At 37.3% G+C, this 23,479-nt stretch overlaps 1 protein-coding gene across 2 annotated transcripts in view; it reads left to right on the plus strand.

Moving 5' to 3' along the window:
• Nucleotides 1-440: 440 nt before the first annotated feature.
• The window catches only part of LOC128871362 (esterase B1), a 43,961-nt gene continuing 20,922 nt past the window's right edge, over nt 441-23,479 (plus strand). The window contains exons 1-2 of one of the 2 annotated variants that reach the window (XM_054113332.1): nt 441-831; nt 938-1,329. In XM_054113332.1, the coding sequence (XP_053969307.1) occupies nt 1,286-1,329 (44 nt within the window). In that variant the 5' untranslated portion in view covers nt 441-831; nt 938-1,285. The remainder of the gene's footprint in view (nt 832-937; nt 1,330-23,479) is intronic. The other variant, XM_054113333.1, reaches the window with a different exon arrangement.

The following is a 23,479-nucleotide window of genomic DNA, read 5'->3' on the forward strand; positions in this document are numbered from 1 at the left end:
GTACATAAATAAGTAGCAGAAGGCAAGCGCTACTAACATAATCCACAAACCACAACAAAACAGATGGCCGACTAATAAAAAGCAGCCGGTAATATCAAACACAAGCCGGTAAAGAGATTGCAAAAGACGGCCAGAGCGGAAAAGAGCGAAAAAACGAAAGAGTTAAAGATATCGCGAGAGCAGAGCGCATGCATGATTGAGTGTACAGGTATAGTAAAGTCAATAACCACAAACAATTGAGGCAGTTCAGCGCTCAACTTGTGTTACACTACGCGAGTACAATGCAGAGAACTATTTTCCACTTACATACATACCTATGGCACACTTTGCTTGATCGCTTTGGGCAAATGCCTCAGTGGGCCATTGCTCCAACATTGAGTGGGGTGGGCGAATAAATGCATCTTGGGACATTTCACGGCCTTCACTCACCGCTGTATTGAATGCTTAGTTTCAGTTACAATCCAACAGCTCACAGTGTTGGCTGATACTTCGTTTACGTTGTGCGAAAGAGGTTTGGAGATCAAGTGCTATTTGGTGTTTTAGCCATTTTATTACAGCCTTTGATTGAGTTGCGTTGCCCTGTGTTTTTATTGCTTGCTTCAAACACTTTTGCCAACAAATCATTTGAGTAAAAAGAAACGAAAGACAAATACGTGAATATAACATTCAGCCACTGGTGTTAGCGTAATAAGACTACAACAATATAAAATAAGCAACCAGTTTGCTAGCTAATTGCCATCTGATCGTGACGCGTTGGCACACTTTCCAACTTTTTACACAATAAGTTGGCTTTTGTACTCATTTTGGTAACTTTGTGGATTTTGTAATAACGTGAATCAGCGTCTTGATATATATTTTTTTGTTTGTTTTTTTTTTTTTTCTTTCTGTGCCTGTTTTTGTGGTTTCACGAGTGTTTATTTTCCGCTTTCTTCTATAGCAAATCAGAAATGAAAAAATACTAAAGGAAAGGATTAAAGAGTAAATACATTAAAATAAAAAAACTGAAATACTAAAAAGAATATAAAATCTGAAAAATTATTAAAAATATATAAACAAAAAATTTAAAAACTAAAATTACCAAAATAAAGTTTCGTGATAAAAGCAGCCGATATTGACTCAAATATTGTAAATAATAATCGAGAAATAAATTAAGCAACATATAAACAAAGTTTAATAATTACAATTTGAAAAACGCCAAAAAGTTCTCTTAAGAAATCGTTAATCAAAATTAATTGCAATTTTCCTTGTCATTGAGTGCGTGGAGTGAATAAAGATTTTACCCAACATGGAGTCGCTCTCAATTATGCACATAGTAAAGTTGACCTTTAAGTGAGTATAACGCCAATTGCAACACATATACATATGTACATACTCGTTTTTATTTACACGCATGCACTTACATACTCATACACACTCAAATACAACAAAAAAAAAAACCACAGAGCAAGAGCTAGCACAGCAACGAAAATTTGGGTACCTACTCGCATATCTACATTTGTAAGTTTGTTTGGATATGTGCACATCCGCTCTTCGCTAAAAAAATTTGCACAATGACCCACACCGACACCGATTATTCCACCAGCAGCAATACAAGAGTGGACGCTCACAACAGGTGGCAAATTACAATGTTTAGATTTTGTAATAATTTGCCACAAAGTTTTGTTTTTGTTATTTTGTTTGCTGAATTTTTTTTGTATGCTTTTGATTTTCTTTCTCGTGGTTTTTGAGTTTCTTGTGCATTTAAACTTTCCATAAAGGTTTGAACAGCACTTGTGCGCGGCATTGTAGGTGATATATGCACATATGTTCATACATACATACATACAGGTATACATACTTGTAGTTATGTGAGCTAGGATGGTCGATTATTTGCTCTTTCTTCAGTAACCGGTTCTGGGTTTAATCAAAAAGTAGGTAAATTAAGAAACAAACAAACCAAAAAAAGAAAAAGCAAATAACACACGGGCACACCGGCTTAAGCCGCTCTCGTGGATATATTTATATTGAGAATAAATTAAGTATTTATGGAGGTTAACTTAAGAATATTACAAAAAATACAAGTTTGAGTAAACTTCCCATGGAAATTTTTAATTAACTGGCTAAGTCACTTTCTGAACACATTGGATACGAGGGTGTGCCTAGAATCTCTGAAAGTTCAACCAAGGTACGCAATATTTAAATTGTACTTGATACGAAGGGACCAGTAAAGAATAGGATCCATTGTGATATAGAAAAAACCAAAACTGCGAGAGAACTTTTTATGCTGATTACAACTGTGAAATGCGGTAAAAATGCGAAATATAAAAGGGGGGCAAATATTTAAGGTCAAAATTTGAATTTGAAAAATTGAATTTTACTCATTTTAAAAATTATACTTTAACCTTATATTTAAAAATTTATCTCAACAACTTTTAACTGTTCACAAAATTCATCATCATCGTCATCAGGTACCGATTACAGCTCAGGGTGAGCTTGAGCATCCTCCACAATCCTCTTCCAATCTGCGCGGTTCATAGCAATGGATCTCCAGCTCCTAACTCGTAGCTTTTTCAGGTCGGCTATGACTTGGTCATGCCAGGTTAACCTTGGACGTACTCGGCCTCGGGTTGTTAGACAATTCGTTGTTAAAAAATATTTAAATATTAATAGAAAGGTAAATAAAGTACAGTATACTCTCTCTTAAGCGAACACCTATGGTAAGGGACTGAAACATTTGTCCTCTTATGGGAGGCGTCCGCTTATGAGAAAAGCGTGAGTTAAAATAATCTTTGACTGAACTTTGATATTTAATCAGTTTTATTTCCAAAACCAGAGCAGATATACACATAAATATTTGATAAAATAAACAGAATTTTCATTGCGATAGAGGAACACGAGAAATGTAAAAAAAGAATTTTTGTTATGCATGGATTTTGATATGCAGACGACTCTATTAAAGGTGGTATCCAAGGCGAATTGAGTATCTAAGGAGCCGCCATTAAAAAACAGTTACTTTATTTTTCGCGATTTTGGCAAATCTGACGGCAGCTCCCTTCGCAATACAAAACAAATGAGCAAAACAAGCAAAAGTAGGAGAAATTACATGTTTGTGAAAATTCAGTGAATGGCTTGGTAGTATTGTGAGATTTAAACTAATCAAACTAATGAAAACGAAGAACCGTTTGTTAACAGACTAAGTACTTTGCGAAAACACAAATTAATATAAAGCCTCCATATGCAGTTTGTTTGCGTTTTTATGCAGAAGACGGCTTGGCAAGAAAGTATGCGTGTGTGCGTATAATTTCCTGCGTTTGGCTGTTTCCATTGCTTTCGCCTACTCTTCTTCTTCAGAAACAAGAAATTCCTCTTACTTTTGCTTGTTTATTTATGGATTCTTACGACACGGCGAATTCGGAAGGCTCCATCTTGTATTCTATCATTTTTGGGTGGTATTGGTAACGCAGCTGATTGCAAGTAGTACAAATTCATTTAAAAAAGTCCGGAATTTTAGCTTCGTGAGTTTTTTCTTGAATTTCAATATCTTGGAGGTATATTTGCAGATCAGTACGCAATTCAAGGACTTTAAAGTCACTGTGTTATTTGTGACATAAAGAAAGAGCATTTAGTTTTCTCGTTGCTAAATAAGTCTCTTTATAAAAAGTCAACTGGTTGTCAATCTCGTTTTGCAGTTCATCATCAGAAGCGTTGGCCGGCGAAAGTTGATATTTTTTACTTCTTCATAATTTTGTGAAGGCTTGATTGCCTAAATTAAGATAGTTTCGACGTCAACTTTAATTTGTTTCTGAGCTAGATTACAAATATTGGTAAACTGAGCAACTGTCGATAGTGGAAGCTCATCCTCTGCCGTATAACCATCCTATCGTCCTTAGGGAAGTCTGTTTTCTCAAAAACAACTTTCCATGAACAACATTTCACTGTTTGTGTACTTAAAGCGTGGGATTTATGAATGAAATAAACAGTATATAACAAAATTATTGATTTTAAAAACTAAAGAGTTTTCCAATACCAAGTGTTATTTTGAATAGCCCGCTATTTCGGTAAATGCCATTTTTGAAACTGTATTTTTTTGATATTTGACAAGTAGAAACTACGCCATTAATAAAAATGGAACGTTGCACGCTTCAAAAACGCATTGAAATTATTAAAATTCACTATGAAAATGGTGAAAGTTTGGCAGAGACGGATCGTAAAACTCGAACATTTTTGGGTCATCGTGAAGCACCTTATCGGACCGCAATACAGAAATTGGTGAAGAAATTTAAGCTGTTGGGACAAGTTAGTGATGTGAAGAATAAAACTCGTGCACGTCGCTCAAGAACAACCAAAAATATTGCTGTTGTAGCCGAAAGTGTTGAAGAAAACCCGGGTTGTCCATTCCTCGTCGTTCTTTGGAATTAGGCATTCCACAAACGTCGTTGCACCGTATTTTGCATAAAAATTAGGGTTTTAAATCTTATAAAGTCCAGTTAACACAAGAACTCAAGCCGGCCGATCATCAACAACGTCGGGTCTTTGCTGATTGGGTCACTGAAATGCATGAAAACGATGCGGAATTCCATTGAAAAATCATCTTGCGTGATGAGGCCCATTTCCACCTCAGTAGTTTCGTCAACAAGCAAAATTGTCGGAGTTGGGACTCAGAAAATCCAAGGTTATTGTTAAAACGCCTCTCTATCCTAAACGTGTGACTGTTTGGTGCGGAATATGGTCCGGCGGAGTCATTGGACCTTACTTTTTCGAAAATGAAGCTGGAGCAACAGTTGCGGTGAATGGATTGCGCTATCGGCGACGATTTTTTATGGCCGGAATTGGATGGTATTGATCTGGTCAATGTTTATTTTCAACAAGGCGGCGCTACGTGCCACACAAGCAACGAAACCATTGATCTTTTATCAAAATTACACCTCTTATTAGAAAACCCTTTACAAGGCAGAGTTTGCAAGCTGTGCGCTTATGAGAGAACTAAAATATCTTTAGCGAGAACTGAAATATCAGGCGTTCTATTATGAGACGGTTGTCCGCTTAAAAGAGAAACATTTAGGAAATCAATATTTTTGCGGTACAGAAAAACGTGCCGGCTTATGGGAGGAGTCTGCCTAAGAAAGGTATATCCGTTAGGAGACCGAGACTCTACTTTTGTGTGAGTTTTCTGGCAAAATCAGTTGTTATGAAAAAACACGAAACAATCTACCTAAAACATTTTTTTCGAAAACGTGCCAAGTGAATATAATTTGAATGTAATTGTATTAAAAAGTATATTCAAATATTGGTTTCGATTTCACTTTAGCAAAATATCTTTACTGGGCAAACTCGTATCTTATCGTAATTTCTTCAGTGCACCTCTGGAAAATATGGTATGCGTGAAATGAGTTAGCAAATTTCTAACCTTTTTTGCACAATTTTTTTAGTGGGACTACGAACTTGTGCACCGATGTATCTTCCTCGCGAAAGCGAAAATCTGAGTCGTATAATGTTAGTTTTTGTTCAAACCTTAAACTTGAAAGTTTTCATATGTCAGCCATACTTTTGACCTTCAAATTGTATTGCAATCTATGATTGTCAAAAAGCGATTATGAATGATTACTAGCACATTTCTATAGGAACTGTGGCGCTCTTATCTGAAATTATTTGATACCATATCACAGATAGCGTCGCCTAAATAAAGGCAAATTTCACGCAGAATTATCAATTTAACTTAAATTGGTTTCATTTAACGAAAATTGTAGAGTTTTTATATGAAAGGTAGCAAATAAGGCAGCGATTTTTTTCCAATTATGTTACTGCCATGGAATAAGCGGTTAAAAGAATTATCTGATTTTAGGAGCTACAGGTTGTTGGAAGAGTAGGAGAGCAAAAATAAAAGGATGAGTTGACAGAATTCACAATTTTTCAAATGGCGTATAAGATTTCATTCATCAACTTTCACTTTCAATACTACCAACCTGCAGCTCCTTTGCCAATTTTTCTGTCATTGCAGCAAATTATGACATATAATATAATGCTACTGATACAAAAATGTTATGTTGTCAAAATTTAATAAGCCTAAATTTCCTTATTAACGTATGAAGTCATTTGCACACATTCTCAACATTAAAAGATATATAATACATTGGCTCTCTAATAAAAATATATAACTATGGCTCTCAGCAGTAAGCAGGTGCTAGGCAATGAAGATTTTTCAAATTTTGAAAATATTGGGAACGAAATATTGGCTCCTATGATTCATATTATTATTCACGGAAATATTTTATACAAACAAAAAAAAAAAAAAAAGGTGGTATCGCTGTTCGCCAAAAAATTGCTATTAAAACATATTAAATGGTCAATTTATTATTTTAGTAAATATTTTACACACAAAAAATTAGGTGGCATCACTGTTCACCAAAAAATTGCTGTTAAAACATATTAAATGGCCAATTTATTGTTTGAGTACATACAAAAAAATTAGGTGGCATCATTATGGCATGGAGTTGCAACATATTAAATTATTGATTTGTTATATGAACAAAAATGTTATACGAAAAAAACAGGTGGCAGCTCTATTCCAAAAATATATTACTGAATTAAGTTTCACCTTTCATTTGACACCCATATTCTAATATTTTAGTCGTCTTTTCAATAATTCTTGCCACTTGGCAGCATCATGGAATTCAAGAGTACGCATCTTAACCAAACAAGAAATCTAATTTATATGAAAATTTACTCCTATATAATTGAAAAATCGAGATCGAAAGATCAAGCCACACAAATTTGATGTTTCCACCACTTTCAATTACATTACAAATATCAGTTTTTTTTATAAAACAGCAAGAAACCAAGGCTTTTTTAATCATATCTCATATAAACTAAATGAATGGTATCGATCTACTCTTCCGTGGCGCTACTCCAATTTGTGCTGTGTGTCCTGCTGTTGTTCTGCAAACGGAGAAACATTTTACTCCGCCGCCGAATGGCAGATGCTGTTTTGTGGAGAGATTTTTCGTGACAGAAATGCACTCAGAGGTTTGCCATTCCCTGCCGTGTTGCCAACGATATTAGAAAACAAATTTTTAGTACAGCCCATAATGGGTTACGAATCCGTGCACTATCGAAAGGCAGTCGCAACAATTCATTTCAATATACAGCGGCCGGGTTGTAATGAATGCAAAACATTGAATTAAAATACTCAAAAGTTTCACTTAATCATAGGAATAGAGATTATGTACCTCAAATTCAGCACTATTAAGGGGGAAGTCTACTGTGACAAGGGAAAAAACAGGCTTATTTTCCGGATTTTATTTCTAACAAAATATTGCTCGTACATAAAATCTATTTAAACTCTTATCTTTATTATATATTTAAGTTTTTGAAAAAAAAATTGTAAGTCAAAATATTCAAAATGACCGCTGTGGCACTTCTGCAGGCGCAGGTCCGCTTTTCTTAGGTGCCTAAACGGTGTACATGAAATCTTACGTTTCGGTGATCTAAAACAAAAAAACAAAATATTGTTATCATATACATAGTATTGACTCTCGTCTGACGTAGGATTATGTCGATAAAAAATTTTGGCGTTGAAAAAAAAATTCTTGAAATTTTTTTCTTTTTTTTTGCCTAAAATTGATGTTACTATTGTTTATAACAATTTAACAAATAACGATATCAAAAAAATCCTATGTCAGACGAGAGACACTATTACAGAGAATATATAATTAAATTTTTAAGCTGATTCATTTATCAGAACTCGAGATATCGTGTACACCGTATACAAAAACTTAGTTTCGAGAAAAATGCGTTTAAAGTTTCAGTTTTCAGCGTTTAAAGCTTTGGAGCGCTTCGGGAAAAGGTCGAAATTTCAACGAAGAAAAATTTAGCCAGCTGTAACACATATTGTACCTTATTTAAGAGGGTTCAAAGTATTTTTTAAGCTAATAAAAAAAAATCGATTTTTTGAAAAATTCACAGTAGACTTCCCCCTTAAGGTTTCTTGGGTGAGGCTAATTCAAGCCTAGTCAAAATTAATGAGGGAGATATATTAATTTTAGTGTTCTAAAATTTATTACTAAACAAATGCATTGAAGTATTATTTTTTTCTTTGAAAAATAAAAAATTCAAGGCGGTCGGGAAAATTTTCTTAACTCCTAAATTCGGAGACTTTGTTGTGAACTACAAAATAAAAGAAAATCCTAAAAAATTGTATAGCATTTTTTGGAATTTTCATGAAGCTTTTTAAAAAGCTTTTGAAAATGAATTATGTGGTTTTTCTTAACCCTAGAATACACACCCAGAAAATACCACGTAAACACACACCCGGGATACGTTTGTACCCGGGACCTTATTTTGCGGTTTTTTTAATGCTTATTCAACCGATTTCTATGATTTTTTTTTTGAAATGTATATTTTAATATATAACAAGTATTTTGTCTTTTGTTTCATTCGAATATTCCTACTGGTTCCAGCGATATGGGCAAATAAAGTCAGGACATGCAACAGTGGATTTTTGTTTTTGTTGTTGTCCTGATAAATGCAAAACAGAATAATATAATTTATAATAATATACTTTGTAGAGTAACAACGAATACACATTTTGGTTTTTATTTCATTGAAATATTCTACCTGGTTCAAAAGATATGTGCAAAAATGTCGCGCAAGGTATGGGTACGTAGGTAGCAAATACACTGGTATAACTGGTTTTTGTTTTTTATATGCAGCTGCAAGGGTTGTTTTCACCCGAGGTGTTGTTATAAATGCTGCCTGTTGATATTTTCATTATTGTTTTGGTGCTCAAAAGTGTAAGAAGTGAAAATATAAGTGAAAATAAATATAACTGAAACTATAAATAACTGGATACGAATTGACTTCAAGAAGAAACGAATATTTATCAAGTGCAGCATATAGAAGGTAAAAAATGTAAAATAAGCAACAATGTAAACATATACTAATTTTTTTTATTATGCAGGCTAACTGAGGAACAGCGAGAATCATATATAATATACAATCTTTATTTGATGAAATTTGTGACGATGACGCTCCCTATGACTTTGACTCAGAAGATGAAGAAGTAATTCAATTCAATGACATTGAAATTGCTGATGACGATGCTGAAGTTTCGCAAAGTGCCGCAGAAGTATTACCTGATTATACGGACTATGAGGATGATGAAGAAGACGATGAAGAAGAAGAAGTAGAAGAAAATAATGAATTACCTGCTAGTGGCGAAAAATTTGTTGCACGTGATGGTACTGAGTGGATGAAAGAACCAAATGTAAGTCGTCAGGTACTCAGACAAAATATTATAAGAGAACGTTCTGAACCAGCTAGATGCACTGAAATGTTGTCAATAGAGCAAACATTCAAATGTTTCATGAACGTTGAAATGGCTGATATAATTATGCGCCACACAAATAAGTTAGCAAAAGAAACTTATAATGCTTACAACAATGCGCATCCAAACACAACTCCTAAGTCATGGACGCCTGTGTCAATAACAGAGCTGTATGCATTTTTTGGCATACTTATTATGATTGGTGCGAGCCATAGCAATGGAGAACATGTTCGAGATTTATGGAGCGTCAAAAACTATCCTTTATATCGCGCCACAATGGGAGTCAACCGTTTCTGTTCGATATTGCGGTTCCTAAGATTTGACGATAAAAACACTCGTGCAACACGCTTACTAACTGATAAAGCAGCACCGATCAGTGAGTTGTGGACGATGATGAACAATAATCTTGCTGCACATTACAAGCCCAGCTCATGCTTGACGATTGATGAACAATTATTTCCTTACCGTGGACGCACACGGTTTACGCAGTACATACCGTCAAAACCTGCTAAATATGGTGTAAAGGTTTGGTGGTTTTGCGATGCCACAAATGCATATCCACTGCATGGACAAATATATACTGGCCAAGCAGAAACTGGTAGGGAAACGAACCAAGGCGAACGAGTAGTGAAGGATTTGTCTGCCAAATACCAAGGAAGTGGCCGAAACATTACAATGGACAATTTTTTTACGACCTTGCCAGTTGCAGAACTGCTTCTCACCTGGAAGCTCACGATCGTTGGAACTTTGCGCAAAAACAAATCATATATTCCTCAAGAAATGAAGCAGCACAAAAACAGGACAATTGGTTCAACGACATTTGGCTTCAAAAATAATGTGACAATGTGCTTTTGTGTTCCCAAAAAAAATAAAGCAGTAATTTTGCTTTCGACCATGCATAATGATGCTGAAATAGCTGACAGTGGGAAACCTGAAATAATAGAATATTATAATCGTACCAAAGGTGGTGTTGATCGAATGGGCCAAATGTTTGCGGAATATCCAACACAAAGGCAAACAAAACGATAGCCACTAGCGATGTTCTTCAACATGTTGGACATTACAGCTCTTGCAGCCTACATTGTCTGCGATTTGAATAACCCTATGTTGCCTTGGAGAACAAACAACAAGCGTAAGCAGATCCTGCGCAGCTTGGCTGAAGCATTGTGTATGCCCATTATTGAAGCCAGAGCCATAAATCGTCAAGTGACGCGAAATTTTTCGACTAAAATTGCTATTGAAGCATATTTCAACCGACCGCTGGAAGCAATGGTGTCAACAACAGCATCAACATCTGCCGCAGCGCGCACGCCAAAACCTGTGTCCGGATCTTGCTATTTATGTTACGCACAAGAGGAAAAACGCCGTAGAAAAACCAGAAAGCTGTGCGCCAAAAGTAAGAAGCCAATGTGTCTTGAACATTCGGTCACATCAACAAATTGCTCTATTTGCCATGATTTTCCTTAGATATAAGATGCATTTTTATAATTTTTATAATAAAAGTCAATAATATAATGTGTGAAATGAATATTTTTAATTTTTCAAATAAAAAAATAATAATAGGACTATGAATAGGTTCGTGCGGTTTTTTTTTCGAAATTTGAAACTTTATTGACGTAAAATGGTTACAAATTTAATATTCAAAATATTGTCCATCGCTTACTACTATATTACTTTTTCCCATCTTTCTGGCAATTCACGGATTCCCTTTGTGAAAAATTCGGTCGGTTTTGCCGCAATCCACGAATCGATCCATTTTTTGACTTCATCGTAATTACGGAAGTGCTGGTCAGCCAGGCCATGTTGCATCGATCGGAAGAGATAGTAATCGGATGGCGCAAGGTCTGGACTATACGGCGGGTGGGGTAGGACATCCCATTTGAGCGTTTCTAAGTATGTTTTGACCACTTGTGCAACATGTGGCCGAGCATTGTCATGTTGCAAAATAACTTTGTCGTGTCTATCGGCGTATTGCGGCCGTTTTTCTCGCAGTGCTCGGCTCAAACGTATCAATTGTCGTCGGTAGACATCCCCCGTAATCGTTTCATTCGGTTTCAGTAGCTCATAATACACAACACCCAGCTGGTCCCACCAGATACACAGCATAACCTTCAGGCCATGAATATTCTGCGCCGACGTCGATGTTGAAGCATGGCCAGGGTATCCATACGTTGCCCGACGTTTTGGATTGTCGTAATGGACCCACTTTTCATCGCCAGTCACAATTCGATGCAAAAAACCCTTTCTTTTGTGCCGTTGAAGCAGTTGTTCGCATGCCATAAAACGGCGTTCAACGTCTCTTGGCTTCAATTCATACGGCACCCAATGGCCTACCTTTCGGATCATTCCCATGGCTTTTAAACGTTTGGAAATGGTTGATTGATCAACTCCCAAAGTTTTTGCAACCTCTTCTTGCGTTTGAGCCGGATCTTGATCGAGCAATTCCTCCAATTCGGTATCCATGAACTTTGGCGGCGCACCCTCGCGTTCTTCGTCTTCCAAGCCAAAATCACCACTTTTAAAGCGTGCAAACCACTTCTGGCACGTTCGCTCAGATAGAGCATGCTCACCATAAACTTCCACCAAGATACGATGACTTTCGGCTGCTTTTTTCTTCATATTAAAATAATGAAGAAGAATTCCCCGCAAAAACACATTATTTGGCACGAAATTCGACATTTTCAAGTGTGGTAAAAATATTGTTGTTTACGCTTCAAATAAAAAACTTATACTGACGTTTGTGCCTTACGACAGTAGCTCTCCAATGAATGTTTGGAAATGTGGATCGATGGAATAATAATCAAGTTACGCCATCTGTTGTAAAACCGCACGAACTTATAAATAGACCTATTATAAAAAATGTTTTTTTTTTTATTATTATGAGGATTTTTACTATTGGGGTACAAACGTATCCCGGGTGTGTGTTTACGTATATAATGTGTTTGGAAGGCTGTAGCTCCTGAACCAATAGTCCGATCTGGTTCAAATTTTGAATTTGAGCTCAAAACTAAATAGTCTTCCTAGATCCGAAGTTAGCGGTATAGAGGTATAGCGGTTCAAAAGTTACAACACTTCAAAGTTGAAAGTGGATACATTTGAACCCGGGTGTGTGTTCTAGGGTTAAACTATATACATACATGTTTTTCTTAATCTATATAAGTCCGATCTGGACTTCCCGTCGACTATTCTTCTGCGGCTATGAACACAGGAATATTGTTTTTCAGCTACTGCTGGATCGTTCTTGCCTTATGGGCAGGAGCGGAATCTTGCTGGAAGATCCAACGCTCTCCATTGAAGAGAGTACTCCTCCACTACTTCACCACGCCTTCTAAGACATCCTCTTGGTACACCGCTTGCCTCGGTCTGAACATCTTTTTTGCAGAAATGAAGAGATGTAACGCCTTTACCAGACACCCCCTACCAAACCGTTATGGAGGCTGGAAGGTGGCCACGCTGAACACTTGAAATAACATTTTTTGCGTCTCTAGAAATTTTAGCACAGATTTTGTCGTTTTGCTCATTAAAATCTTCTTCGTCAGTGAACATTTTTTCATCTGTGAAAAGAATATTTTCATGGTCGTTGATCGCGTGCCAATGAAGAAGGTGCTTGCATCTGTCGAGTCTAATTTCCTTCAAGCGCATTGCCAAACGATGACCAATTGAGCGACGGAAAACTTGCATGTGGAGGTCATCTCTAATTAGTCTTGACATGGATCTGGTCGATACATTCATTTCGCTAGGCATGATTTTCTGCTTTCTAAGGGGATTTCTGAGAATCCTTTCTCGATCGGCATTTATGGCTGCACTGTTCCGAATCTCGCAAAGATGGCCACTTATTTTTCTGTTTGTCATTTCAGACATTCGGGAGAAACGAATGATCGTGCGGGAAACAAATACTCTAGAAGTATTAAGTTTTCTTAAGTTCTGAGTTATTATTAATTTGTTCTTGCCGTATGCATTGTAAAATTTGTCACAGAATTTATGGCACGACTAAGTATTATAACACTTCGGCCAAAATATTTTAGAAAATTATTAAGATATACATGAGCTGAATCGATTTGAAAATACCTTCAAAAATCGAGGTTTATTTTCAAAGAAATTCAGTTTTTAAAAATATTTGCTTCATAAAATGACCTTAGATGATATTAGTAATGTTAAAAAATTTTTATGAACGGGGGCAAATTAATAAGATGTCTGGGTACATATATTAAATTGGCGCGTACTCTCTTATTTTGTGTTTTTGGCCGAGCCCCTCCTCTTATTTGTGGCGTGCGCCTTGATGTTAGTCCGCAAATGGAGGGACCTACAGTTTCAAGGCGGCTTCGAACGACAGATATTTTTATGAGGATTTTTTTCATGGCAGAAATACACTCGGAGGCTTGCCATTGCCTGCCGAGAGGCGACCCCTATTTGAAAAACTGTTTTCTTAACACAGAGATTAGAATCTACATTTTCTCTAAATTTCCAAATGGTAGTTACAGCCATTCAGCTACGGTGGGCGCATTAATCTCACATTAATCTTAGTATTTCTTGAAATATTTTGTCAAAGTTCCAAAAAAATATATATATTTTTATTAATTCCATTAACAAATCTGTACCGACTTTTTTTTGTACGGAGATTAGCTCACCCTAATGTGCATGCAAATGCTGATATTTGTAGATATTTTATGTTTAAATATATGTACAATTTGTTCGATGGCGTTTCGCTTTCATTAATTTCCTATTGCCTAGTAAATAAACGCAGGCAAATTTCTACATCTACATATGTATATGTACGCGTATGCGTATATGTATGCGTATATTTATAGGGCCCACCTGTCGTACATTGACATTGTTTTTTGTACTTTGCTTGTGTAATACTTTACGTTTATCAATAACATTTCTTATTGCTTTTTACCGCGTTTTGTGATTCAACAAGTGAGCAACGTTGCCATATTGATGAACTAGCATAATACTGGATGTGGGTATTGATAAAGGTATTTTATACTTACTAATGCCAGCGAACCAAAAGTAATGAAAAAGCTGGTAAAAACGTTCATTCTAAAAAAGGTTACCTTACTAAAGGCGCTGTGCGGAAAATTCCCAAATTTTTGTCGTGTACGTCAAAACTAATACAATACAAGATTTCGCTATCCCTGAGACGAGACGTCAGCGCACAAATAGAACAAGCGAAAAGAAGAGGAAGAATAAGTCAAAGTCAATAGAAGCCAAAGAAAGCCAACTGCATTTGGTGGCTTTATTATCATTCGTGTTTTCACAATTTAACACACGTCACCTCATTTTTATTATTTTGTTTAATTTAAATTAATTTAATTTAAAATTTAAAATATACTTTGATTGATTCACACACGAGTAACTTTTCACGCAGCGGCTTGCTTATTTTCTGTGCTGAACTCATTCAAAACTGCTGATTTCGCTAAATTCACTAATAACAAAGATGCCGTCTACATTGAATCTTGACGTTTGTATTATCAACATACGGGCGAATTAATTCAAGATCGTGGCAACAGAACAGCTGATTTAGCGATTTTGTGTTTTGATTGTGAAAGTGATCTCCTTCTTTGCTGTTGCTTTGCTTGTTTGTTGAAATTCTCATGAAAATGTTTACATTTAGTTCACAAAAACAAAAATACATGTACATATGTATGCGGTTGTTGCGCTGGGGCCACCAGTGTTCTTTTGAAGAGCTTGAGAACTGTAAATGATCACACAAACCCGAACATTTTTGGGCTGATTTTTTTTTTGTTAAAATTTTTAGAACATTTCATGGCATCTTTTTTTTTAATTTGATATAGGGCATACGAGGGGTGTCTTTAATATGTCGGGATTAGAGAACAAAAACAAATTTTAATCATCGAAAATCACTTTATTGTTTTTCAAAATATTCTCCATGAAGATCTATACACTTTTGCATGCGTTTGAACCAATTGTCGACGCACTTTTGCCACTCTTGAATGAGGTACCTCCAAAACATGCATTCTGAATGCCGCAACCGCTTCTTCAGGTGTCGAAAAACATTGACCTCTCAGTTTGTTTTTTACGTACGGGAATAAAAAGAAGTCATTCGGTGCCAAGTCAGGACTACACGGCGGATGACCCATTAATTCGATGTTCGAGATGTGTGAGAGCTCGCATTGTCCTGGTGAAGAGTGATCCGTCTTTGGCGATTGGTTTTCCTAATTTTTTGGAATACAACTGGCAAACAAACGGTTGTGTACCACTCAGAATTTACTGCACTGCGTTGTTCTAGTGGTACGGTTGCGACATGTCCAGTTTTTCCGAAAAAACAGGCGACCATTTGCTTGGAAGTGCTTCGTGCGCGAACAACTTTTATTGGATTTGGCTCATCTTGAAACACCCATACAGTCGACTGCTGTTTACTTTCGGGCTCATACGCGTAAATCCATGATCCATCACCTGTCACGATGTCATAGACGTGTTTCGAAGACCCGCGATCGTATTTTTTGAGCATTTCCTTCGACCAATCGACACGAGCCTTTTTTTGAGCGATTTACAAATTGTGTGGGATCCAACGCGAACAAATTTTTTTGACAGTCAAATGTTTATGCAATATTGAATGTATGCTGGTCCCACTAATGCCTAAGATTGTCTCAATCTCACGATAGGTCACATGACGATCTTGCAATATCAGTTCGCGCACAGCATCAATGGTTTTCGGAACAACAACTGATTTTGGACGACCTTCACGAAATTCGTCTTGGAGTGAACTACGACCACGATTGAATTCACCATACCATCGATAAACACTGGTCCTTGGTGGAGCTTCATCGCCAAAAAATGAATTAAGTTCATCCATGCAATGTTGCTGAGTTAATCCCCGTCGAAAGTTGTAAAAAATAGTAGCACGAAAATGTTCACGATTTAATTCCACTTTGGACCGAGATGAATCTTTTAAGTTACTGTAAACAACACAAATAGCACTGGTATTTCAAAACGTTCTGGGTACGTAAAAGCCAAAAAATGTCAAACTTTGCGATACAGCTATCAGTTGCCAGATTGCAACACCTTGCCAAATCCCGAAATATAAAAGGCCCCCCTCGTATGTGCGCCGTGGCTATTATTTACATGATTCCAATAAATTTGTCCGTATGGCATCAGTGGTGACTTGAATATTGCAATAAATCGATTGTTTAGCGCGCTGCATGGCAAATTGCGCCGTCTTGTTGCAATCAAATGTCGTCGATTTTTATTAACTTGATGAAATTAATAATGATTACTAATTATATGGTTCTATCGAGACTGATGCTCGGCATAAACCAATTCAGTGAACTCAATGCGGCTTTAAGCCTGGAAAATTCTAGACCAGATATTTGCAATACCTCGAGTCTTGGAAAAAACGCATGAAAGAAGAATCGACATGCACCATATTTTCGTTGTTGAAATCCGCATACAACAGTACAAAAATTAGTTACCTATATGCCGCGATGTCTGAATTTGGTATCGTCGTAAAACTAATACGACTGTGCAAAATGACGTTGAGCAGTTCCAGCAGCCCAGCTAAAATCGCTTGGGCAGTTATCGCGTTTACCAAAATCGAGCTGAAAACAAAACTTACATATGTAAAAAAAATATTAAAAATGTTGAGGAATGTGGAGAAGCAATCGCACAAAAACATTGCTAGGGTAGGGATAATGTCACGTAACACAGGACCACAAACACAAGATGGAATACCACAAAAAAAGAAATATAGCAAAAAAGCTTAACCAAAAGAAGAAGAGAGAGTCAATTAAAAAACAAATACAGCAAATAGATATAAGTGGCCCCGGTAACGCGAGAATATTTTACTTTAAAATACAGCACAAAAGATCAGAACACATTCCAAGACTAAACAAATGTTAGGATGCGCAGAGTAACCTTATTTCAGAAGATGGAAAAGTTCTCTCAAGATGGAAAAACTACTTTCAAGACCTTCTAAATATTAAAAACGATGACATCAATAGCAACAGCACTCAATCTAACGCAATTCAATCGGCACAAATTTTGATCGAACCACGCACAATTGATGAAATTTGCTAAAAAATGGCAAAGAAAAAATGGTGGGGAAGATAGCATAACTGTCGAGCTCATCAAAAATAGATCAACGGAACTGCAGAACGCCTTGTTATGTAATATAAAACATGTATGGAAATCTGAGAGTATACCCAAAGAATGGCAGATCAGCATAATTGTACCAATCTACAAAAATGTGACTGACGCGACTGTAACAATTATCGCGGAATTTCGTTGTTGAGTACAGCGTATAAAATTTTCACGAACGTTTTACACCATAGGTTGAATGATTACGCCGACCAAATATTAGGCGAGTATCAATGTGGTTTTAGCAATGGAAGGTCGACGACCGACCAAAGCTTTGTAGTTTGCCAAATATTTGAAAAGTTTTATTAGTATAAAATCAACCTATCTTTATCAGCTTCTTTATTGATTTTTTGAAAGTATTCGATAGTACTGAAAGAGGTGAAATTGAATACGCCCTACGCATGCACGGTATACCGAAAAAATTAGCTTTGCTAGTAAGTCTAACCCTCGCTGAGACCTATTCGAAAGCGCTTTTTTAAGGCAAAGCATTCGATTCAAAGTTGAATCAGGAGTAATTGCAGAGAGATGCGCTATTTACGCTCATGCTTAATCTGATCATGCACCACATAATTGAGAAGGTTGATCCATCAGACACTATATTCAACAATGGTTCGCAAATATGTGGCTTTGCTGATAACCTGGTCGCCAGAAATATAAATGTTCTCAGAGAAGTATTTCAAGTACACCGATCAAAAGCAAAATTTTACGGTTGAAAGATCAACGAAAACAAAACGAAGTACCTCGCAAGGCTTAACACGTTAAGAAAAGTGCCAGATCTTCGAATTGACGATCACGAATTTGAAAGCGTGAATGAAATTAAATACCTCGGACTGCTTCTCAGTAGAACAGAGGATAGAAGGATTGCTATCCAAGACCGTGTTCAGAACATATTTTGCCAACATTAAACTATGTATTAAAAAGCAAGCTTTTGAGTAGGAAAACGAAAATCAAAGTATCTATATACAACACGGATTCCACCCGTGGGAACGTACGGATGCGAAACGTAGACATTGAAAGTGAAAGTACGAAAAGAACATGGGATATATCGCATCAGATATAACAGCGAGGTAGAGGAATTCCTACCAGGCGAAAACGTTGTGAGGTTTGCCAAATCGCAGCGCATCTGATGGCTAGGGCACGTTTGCAGAATGCAAGATGAAAGAATAGCTCGCAAAGTTCTTCATGCGCGCATACTTGGTGAAAAACGAAGAGGACGGCCGCAGAAATGGTGGTTAGACGATGTTGACGACGACCTCAGAAGCATAGGGGTGATCAAATATCGTAGTCTGGCTACGGATCGAGATGCAAGGAGAAGAATTGTGGAGGAAGCTAAGGCTCTCAACGAACTGCAATGCTATGACTGATGATTACGAATAGTAAAAACTTTATTAACATTAAACTATCAGCCAAATTCATAAAAAAATTTATTTATATGCCTCGCCCACACTGGTCATGCACTACCAAGTCTCATTAAGTATCGCAATGTAATCTTAAGTTTCCTAGGTTTAGTACTGACAAATAAATTAAAGACAAAAAACTAACCGGAAGTTCTCTTATGAGACTGAATTTAAATTGCAAAAAATTTAAAAATTCAACATAGTTTAGTCAAATTATATTACTTTTTTATAATTTTTCTTTGATGTAAATGGCGTGGAAATGTCTTTCGTAATTTTGGATTTTTATATTTGTGACTATTGAATACGTTTTCTCATTTTGGGAAATTCAAAACACATTAATCCTAGTCAATTTTATGTATTCGCATTTGTTAGAGTGTATTCCCGTGTATGCCGAATGGGTTGGTGCGTGACTACCATTCGGAATTCAGAGAGAGAACGTAGGTTTGAATCTCGGTGAAAGACTAAAATGGAGAAAAAAAAGTTTTTTCTAATAGCAGTCGTCCCTCGGCAGGCAATGGCAAACCTCCGAGTTTATTTCTGCCATAAAAAAGCTCCTCATAAAAAATATCTGCCCTTCGGAGTCGACTTGAAACTGTAGGTCCCTTCATTTGTGGGACAACATCAAGACGCACGCCACAAATAGGAGGAGGTGCTCGACCAAACACCCCAAAAAGGGTGTACGCGCTAGTTTTGTACATCATATTAAATATATGTTTTAGTCTACCCTGGTCACAGCCAACACTACTTCGCTTTCCTCTTTTCACAGAGTAAAAGAGTAAACTTGTTGTTTTTACGCTCTCTCCTTGCGCTCGGTTAAAATCATCTTTTTTTGACAACCATAGATACATGCAAGAATCATAGAAACAAGATTGCGCTCATCAGAGACTGCGCGACGTCACCCTAGCCTAGTTGTACAGTGTTGCCGATGTTTTGCTCTTGGCAGTAAATTTTGTGCTTTTTCTTACTCAAAATGCGAAAATTTTTGAGTTTGGTGTTTGTTTCTTTCTTTTTTTTTGTTTGACGCTACAAAAATTGTGTTTGTTCATAATTGTAATGCTTCAATATGAGCATTGCAGTTTCGTTCTTTGTTCTGCGTATTTTACATTGAATAAATAGTCAGGTCCCGAAATGGCTCATCAGAATTGTCGTGAAAATCCTAATGTTGTTCTAAAATAAGAATTCATGACATTCTTACAAAGTTTTCCTTTATACAAGTAGGACATTGTAGGACATTGAAGTACTTCAAATTTTGTAGATTGTCCCAGTGAGTATCCCTGTGAGCTTTTCTTTCTTCGTTTGTCAGGGTGCGGGTCTTGCCAAAACCGCAGAACCTACTTTATAAGGATCCAGGGTTTGCGAGTTTGTTAGCAATATAGTTTTCAACTAATTCTACTTCTTTTTTTTCAATACTTAAGTGAAGTGGTACCCAGATAAACCGAACTCGATTAGTCATGCCAAGTGCACTAGGAATGCAAATTGGCTGTCAAATGAAATTTACTTGATTTTTCAAAGCGAATCATGCGAATACCTGCTGTGATTGTACAGAATTTTTAATTAAAGTTATGACTGTTACAATATATGTAACTAGCGATTAAGTAATTAAATAAGCCACTTACTGGCATGCATTAAATATATGAACTTTCATACAGAAAAAAAAAACGGCCAGTAAACCAATAGAGTTGTTTATTGGTTCAACATTTCATTATATGAATTTAGATATTTAAGGCAATTTATTTGAAAGATAAATTGCATGTTATCACCGTTTTATTATATAATTTTTTGCATTTCGAAAAAGTGAGCGCCAGTCATTCCTACATACATACATGCACATATCTATAAAACAATAAAGCATTATTTATTCTTAAAAAGTGTTTTTATGAGGTGTAGAAATGAACAGTAGCAAAGAAGACATTCGACACAGTCAGCCACTCTACGCTACTGAATGACATTATGCAGTCGACACTCCCGGCAGGGCTGAAGAGGTGGTCCGTAAATTATTTGATTGGTCGGCACTCGTCAGTAATAGTTCGAGACCAAAAACTCTAGCATATAAAGGCGACCCTCTTTACCACCTGGACAAAAGAGGTCAAACTACAACTCAAGGTTAAAGTCAATGACACACCAATACCGACTGTAAAAACCCCACCTGGGAGTACCTTTCAATAATTTGCTCTCCTTCTCTGCGCACACAACTGCAATTGCCACTAAAGTCCAAAACCGCAACAAGGCAAATCGCTAGTCGACAGTACTTGAGGCAAAGACACAGAAATATTCCTGGGACCATTCAAAGGAACTGAGCTGTCGGTTCTAAATTACGCTGCGCCTAGAATTAGTCATACACAATCCTCTACAACACCTACATAATGAGGCACAGATGCTACCTCTGAAGGAGCACAACAAACTGCACAGCAAACAGTTTCTACTAGGGTGCTACCGCTGGTTGCCCCCATGTAAACACCCGCTTGAACCAGAGCTACCTCCCAAGCACGTCAGGAGACACCTCTTCAAGTACTCTAACGAGATCCAGGAAAACAAATCGACTGGACTGGACAGTGATTAGACAGACAATTAACCGCATTCATCGGGAGAAACTTACCACCTTCATAAGCTCCCGACCCTCGAATGCCGTAATCGAAGTCCAACCACCACCCATAGGAAATAAAGAGCTCCAGCTGCCCTTAGAGACCCGAGTAACCTTAGCACAATTTCGTTCTGGGTACAGGTTCTGAGCAGATTAAACTCCTACTTATCCAGAATTGGCCCCGACATAGTAAACATGTGTCCAGCATGTGAATTCACCCCCCACCTTTTCTCATGCCCCATCAAATCCACACATCTAGCACTCCTCCCCGCTGGAGATAACCTGTCGAAACAGTAAGTCTCCTTGGCCTACCGTTAGATGAGTTAGACGAAGACGACCGGTAATCTACATTGCACTGACAATGTAAGCTGATACTACAACAACAACGAATAGTAGTATCGAAATTGTTCGCATATGACTTCAAATAGACCCCAACAAATACAAGGTGGCACAAAATTAATCACCCTATCAGAATATTGATCAAATTTGCAAATGACCTCTTGGTCTCGTGAACTAGACAGCCGCAGTATATACTAACAGGTGGCGCTAAAGTAATCCTCCTATCAGAAAATGCTATACATTTTGCGATTGGCCCCTAATGTCAGTTCTGTTTTGACGTTTGTGTAGTAAACACATGGGAAATACACGTTAATAAACAATGTTACGCTACACTGCTCCAGAACGCGGAATATTGCTGACTATTTATTTGACCAATAATCGGTCGGTGACTTTGGCACAACGTGAATTTCGTCGCAGATTTCCTCGCCGTCCAATGCCTACTGGTGAAACACTGCGACGTTTAGCCGCTCGCCTCGAAGTTACTGGCACAACAAGAGATGCTGCCAGGCGTGGCATACCCCGGAGTAGCCGTTCTGCAGAGAATTTTGCTCCTGTAGCCGAGGATGTCATGGAAGCGCCGTCGACATCGACCAGACGACGTGCCACGCAAATGGGTATCAGTCGACGGTCTTTACAGCGAATTTTGGTACAAGGTTTGAAGATATTTCCGTACAAAGTCCAGACGGTGCATCAGCTGTTAGGTGCTGACCGCCAATCGCGTCTAACATACGCTCAAGCCATCCTTAATCACCACCAAGAGGAAGATGATTTTTCATCAAAAATAATCATGAGTGATGAGGCCCATTTCCATCTTAGCGGGTACGTAAATAAGCAAAATTTACGCTTCTGGGGCACTGAAAATCCGCGTGTAACCCACGAAGAGCCATTACACCCGCTCAGAGTCACTGTATGGTGTGCTGTTTTCGCTGGAGGAGTCATCGGACCTTTTTTCTTCGAAGGGGATTGGAAAGCATGTGGTTCCAACAGGACGGTGCAACGGCACACACTGCACGTGCCACAACCGATATGCTGAAGGATACATTTCCCGGGCGCCTAAACTCCTGTTTTGGCGATTTGCCCTGGCCAGCAAGATCGCCTGATTTGACCGCTCCAGACTTCTTTTTGTGGGACTTTTTGAAGCCGCGGGTTTATGTCAACAAACCTCAGACTCTTGCAGCTCTTAAAGACAATATCCGTCAAGAATGTGAGGACCTATCGCCGGAAGTTTTGGTCAAAGTGATGGAAAATGCCATAAAAAGGGCTCAAATGGCAATCAACTGTGGCGGCGGCCATTTACATGACATCATATTCTCGACTTGATGTAAAAAGAACTAAAATACCAAATAAAAATAATCCACAAGAAGAATCAAAGTTTTTCATTTTTTTTTTAATTATAGCCAAAAAACATCGCAAGGTTACTTTTGCCCCACCTTGTACAAGCAGACAAGCAATGCAGCGTGTAAAGGTGAAAATAAAGATTTCCGTCACTAAAAATCATATTTTATTTTCATTTTGTAAAAAAATTATTCGAAAACAAAATTGGATGAATTAAATGGGCAATTGAATCTGTGCCCCTTCTACATTAGACGTTAGCTTATCTTCATTATTTCAGATTTTGTAACAGTTTTTAATGACATGATTTGGTATTTTTGAAACCGCGTAATTTCTGCTTTAGTTAAAGACACTTGGACTATGTCTAGATACTGGAAAAAATAAAATAAAGTGATACAATTTTTAGGTGGTGTCGAAACGGGTAATAACGAC

Source organism: Anastrepha ludens, chromosome 2 (genome assembly GCF_028408465.1).
Source record: "Anastrepha ludens isolate Willacy chromosome 2, idAnaLude1.1, whole genome shotgun sequence".
In the NCBI taxonomy this organism is placed as follows: Eukaryota; Metazoa; Arthropoda; class Insecta; order Diptera; family Tephritidae; genus Anastrepha; species Anastrepha ludens.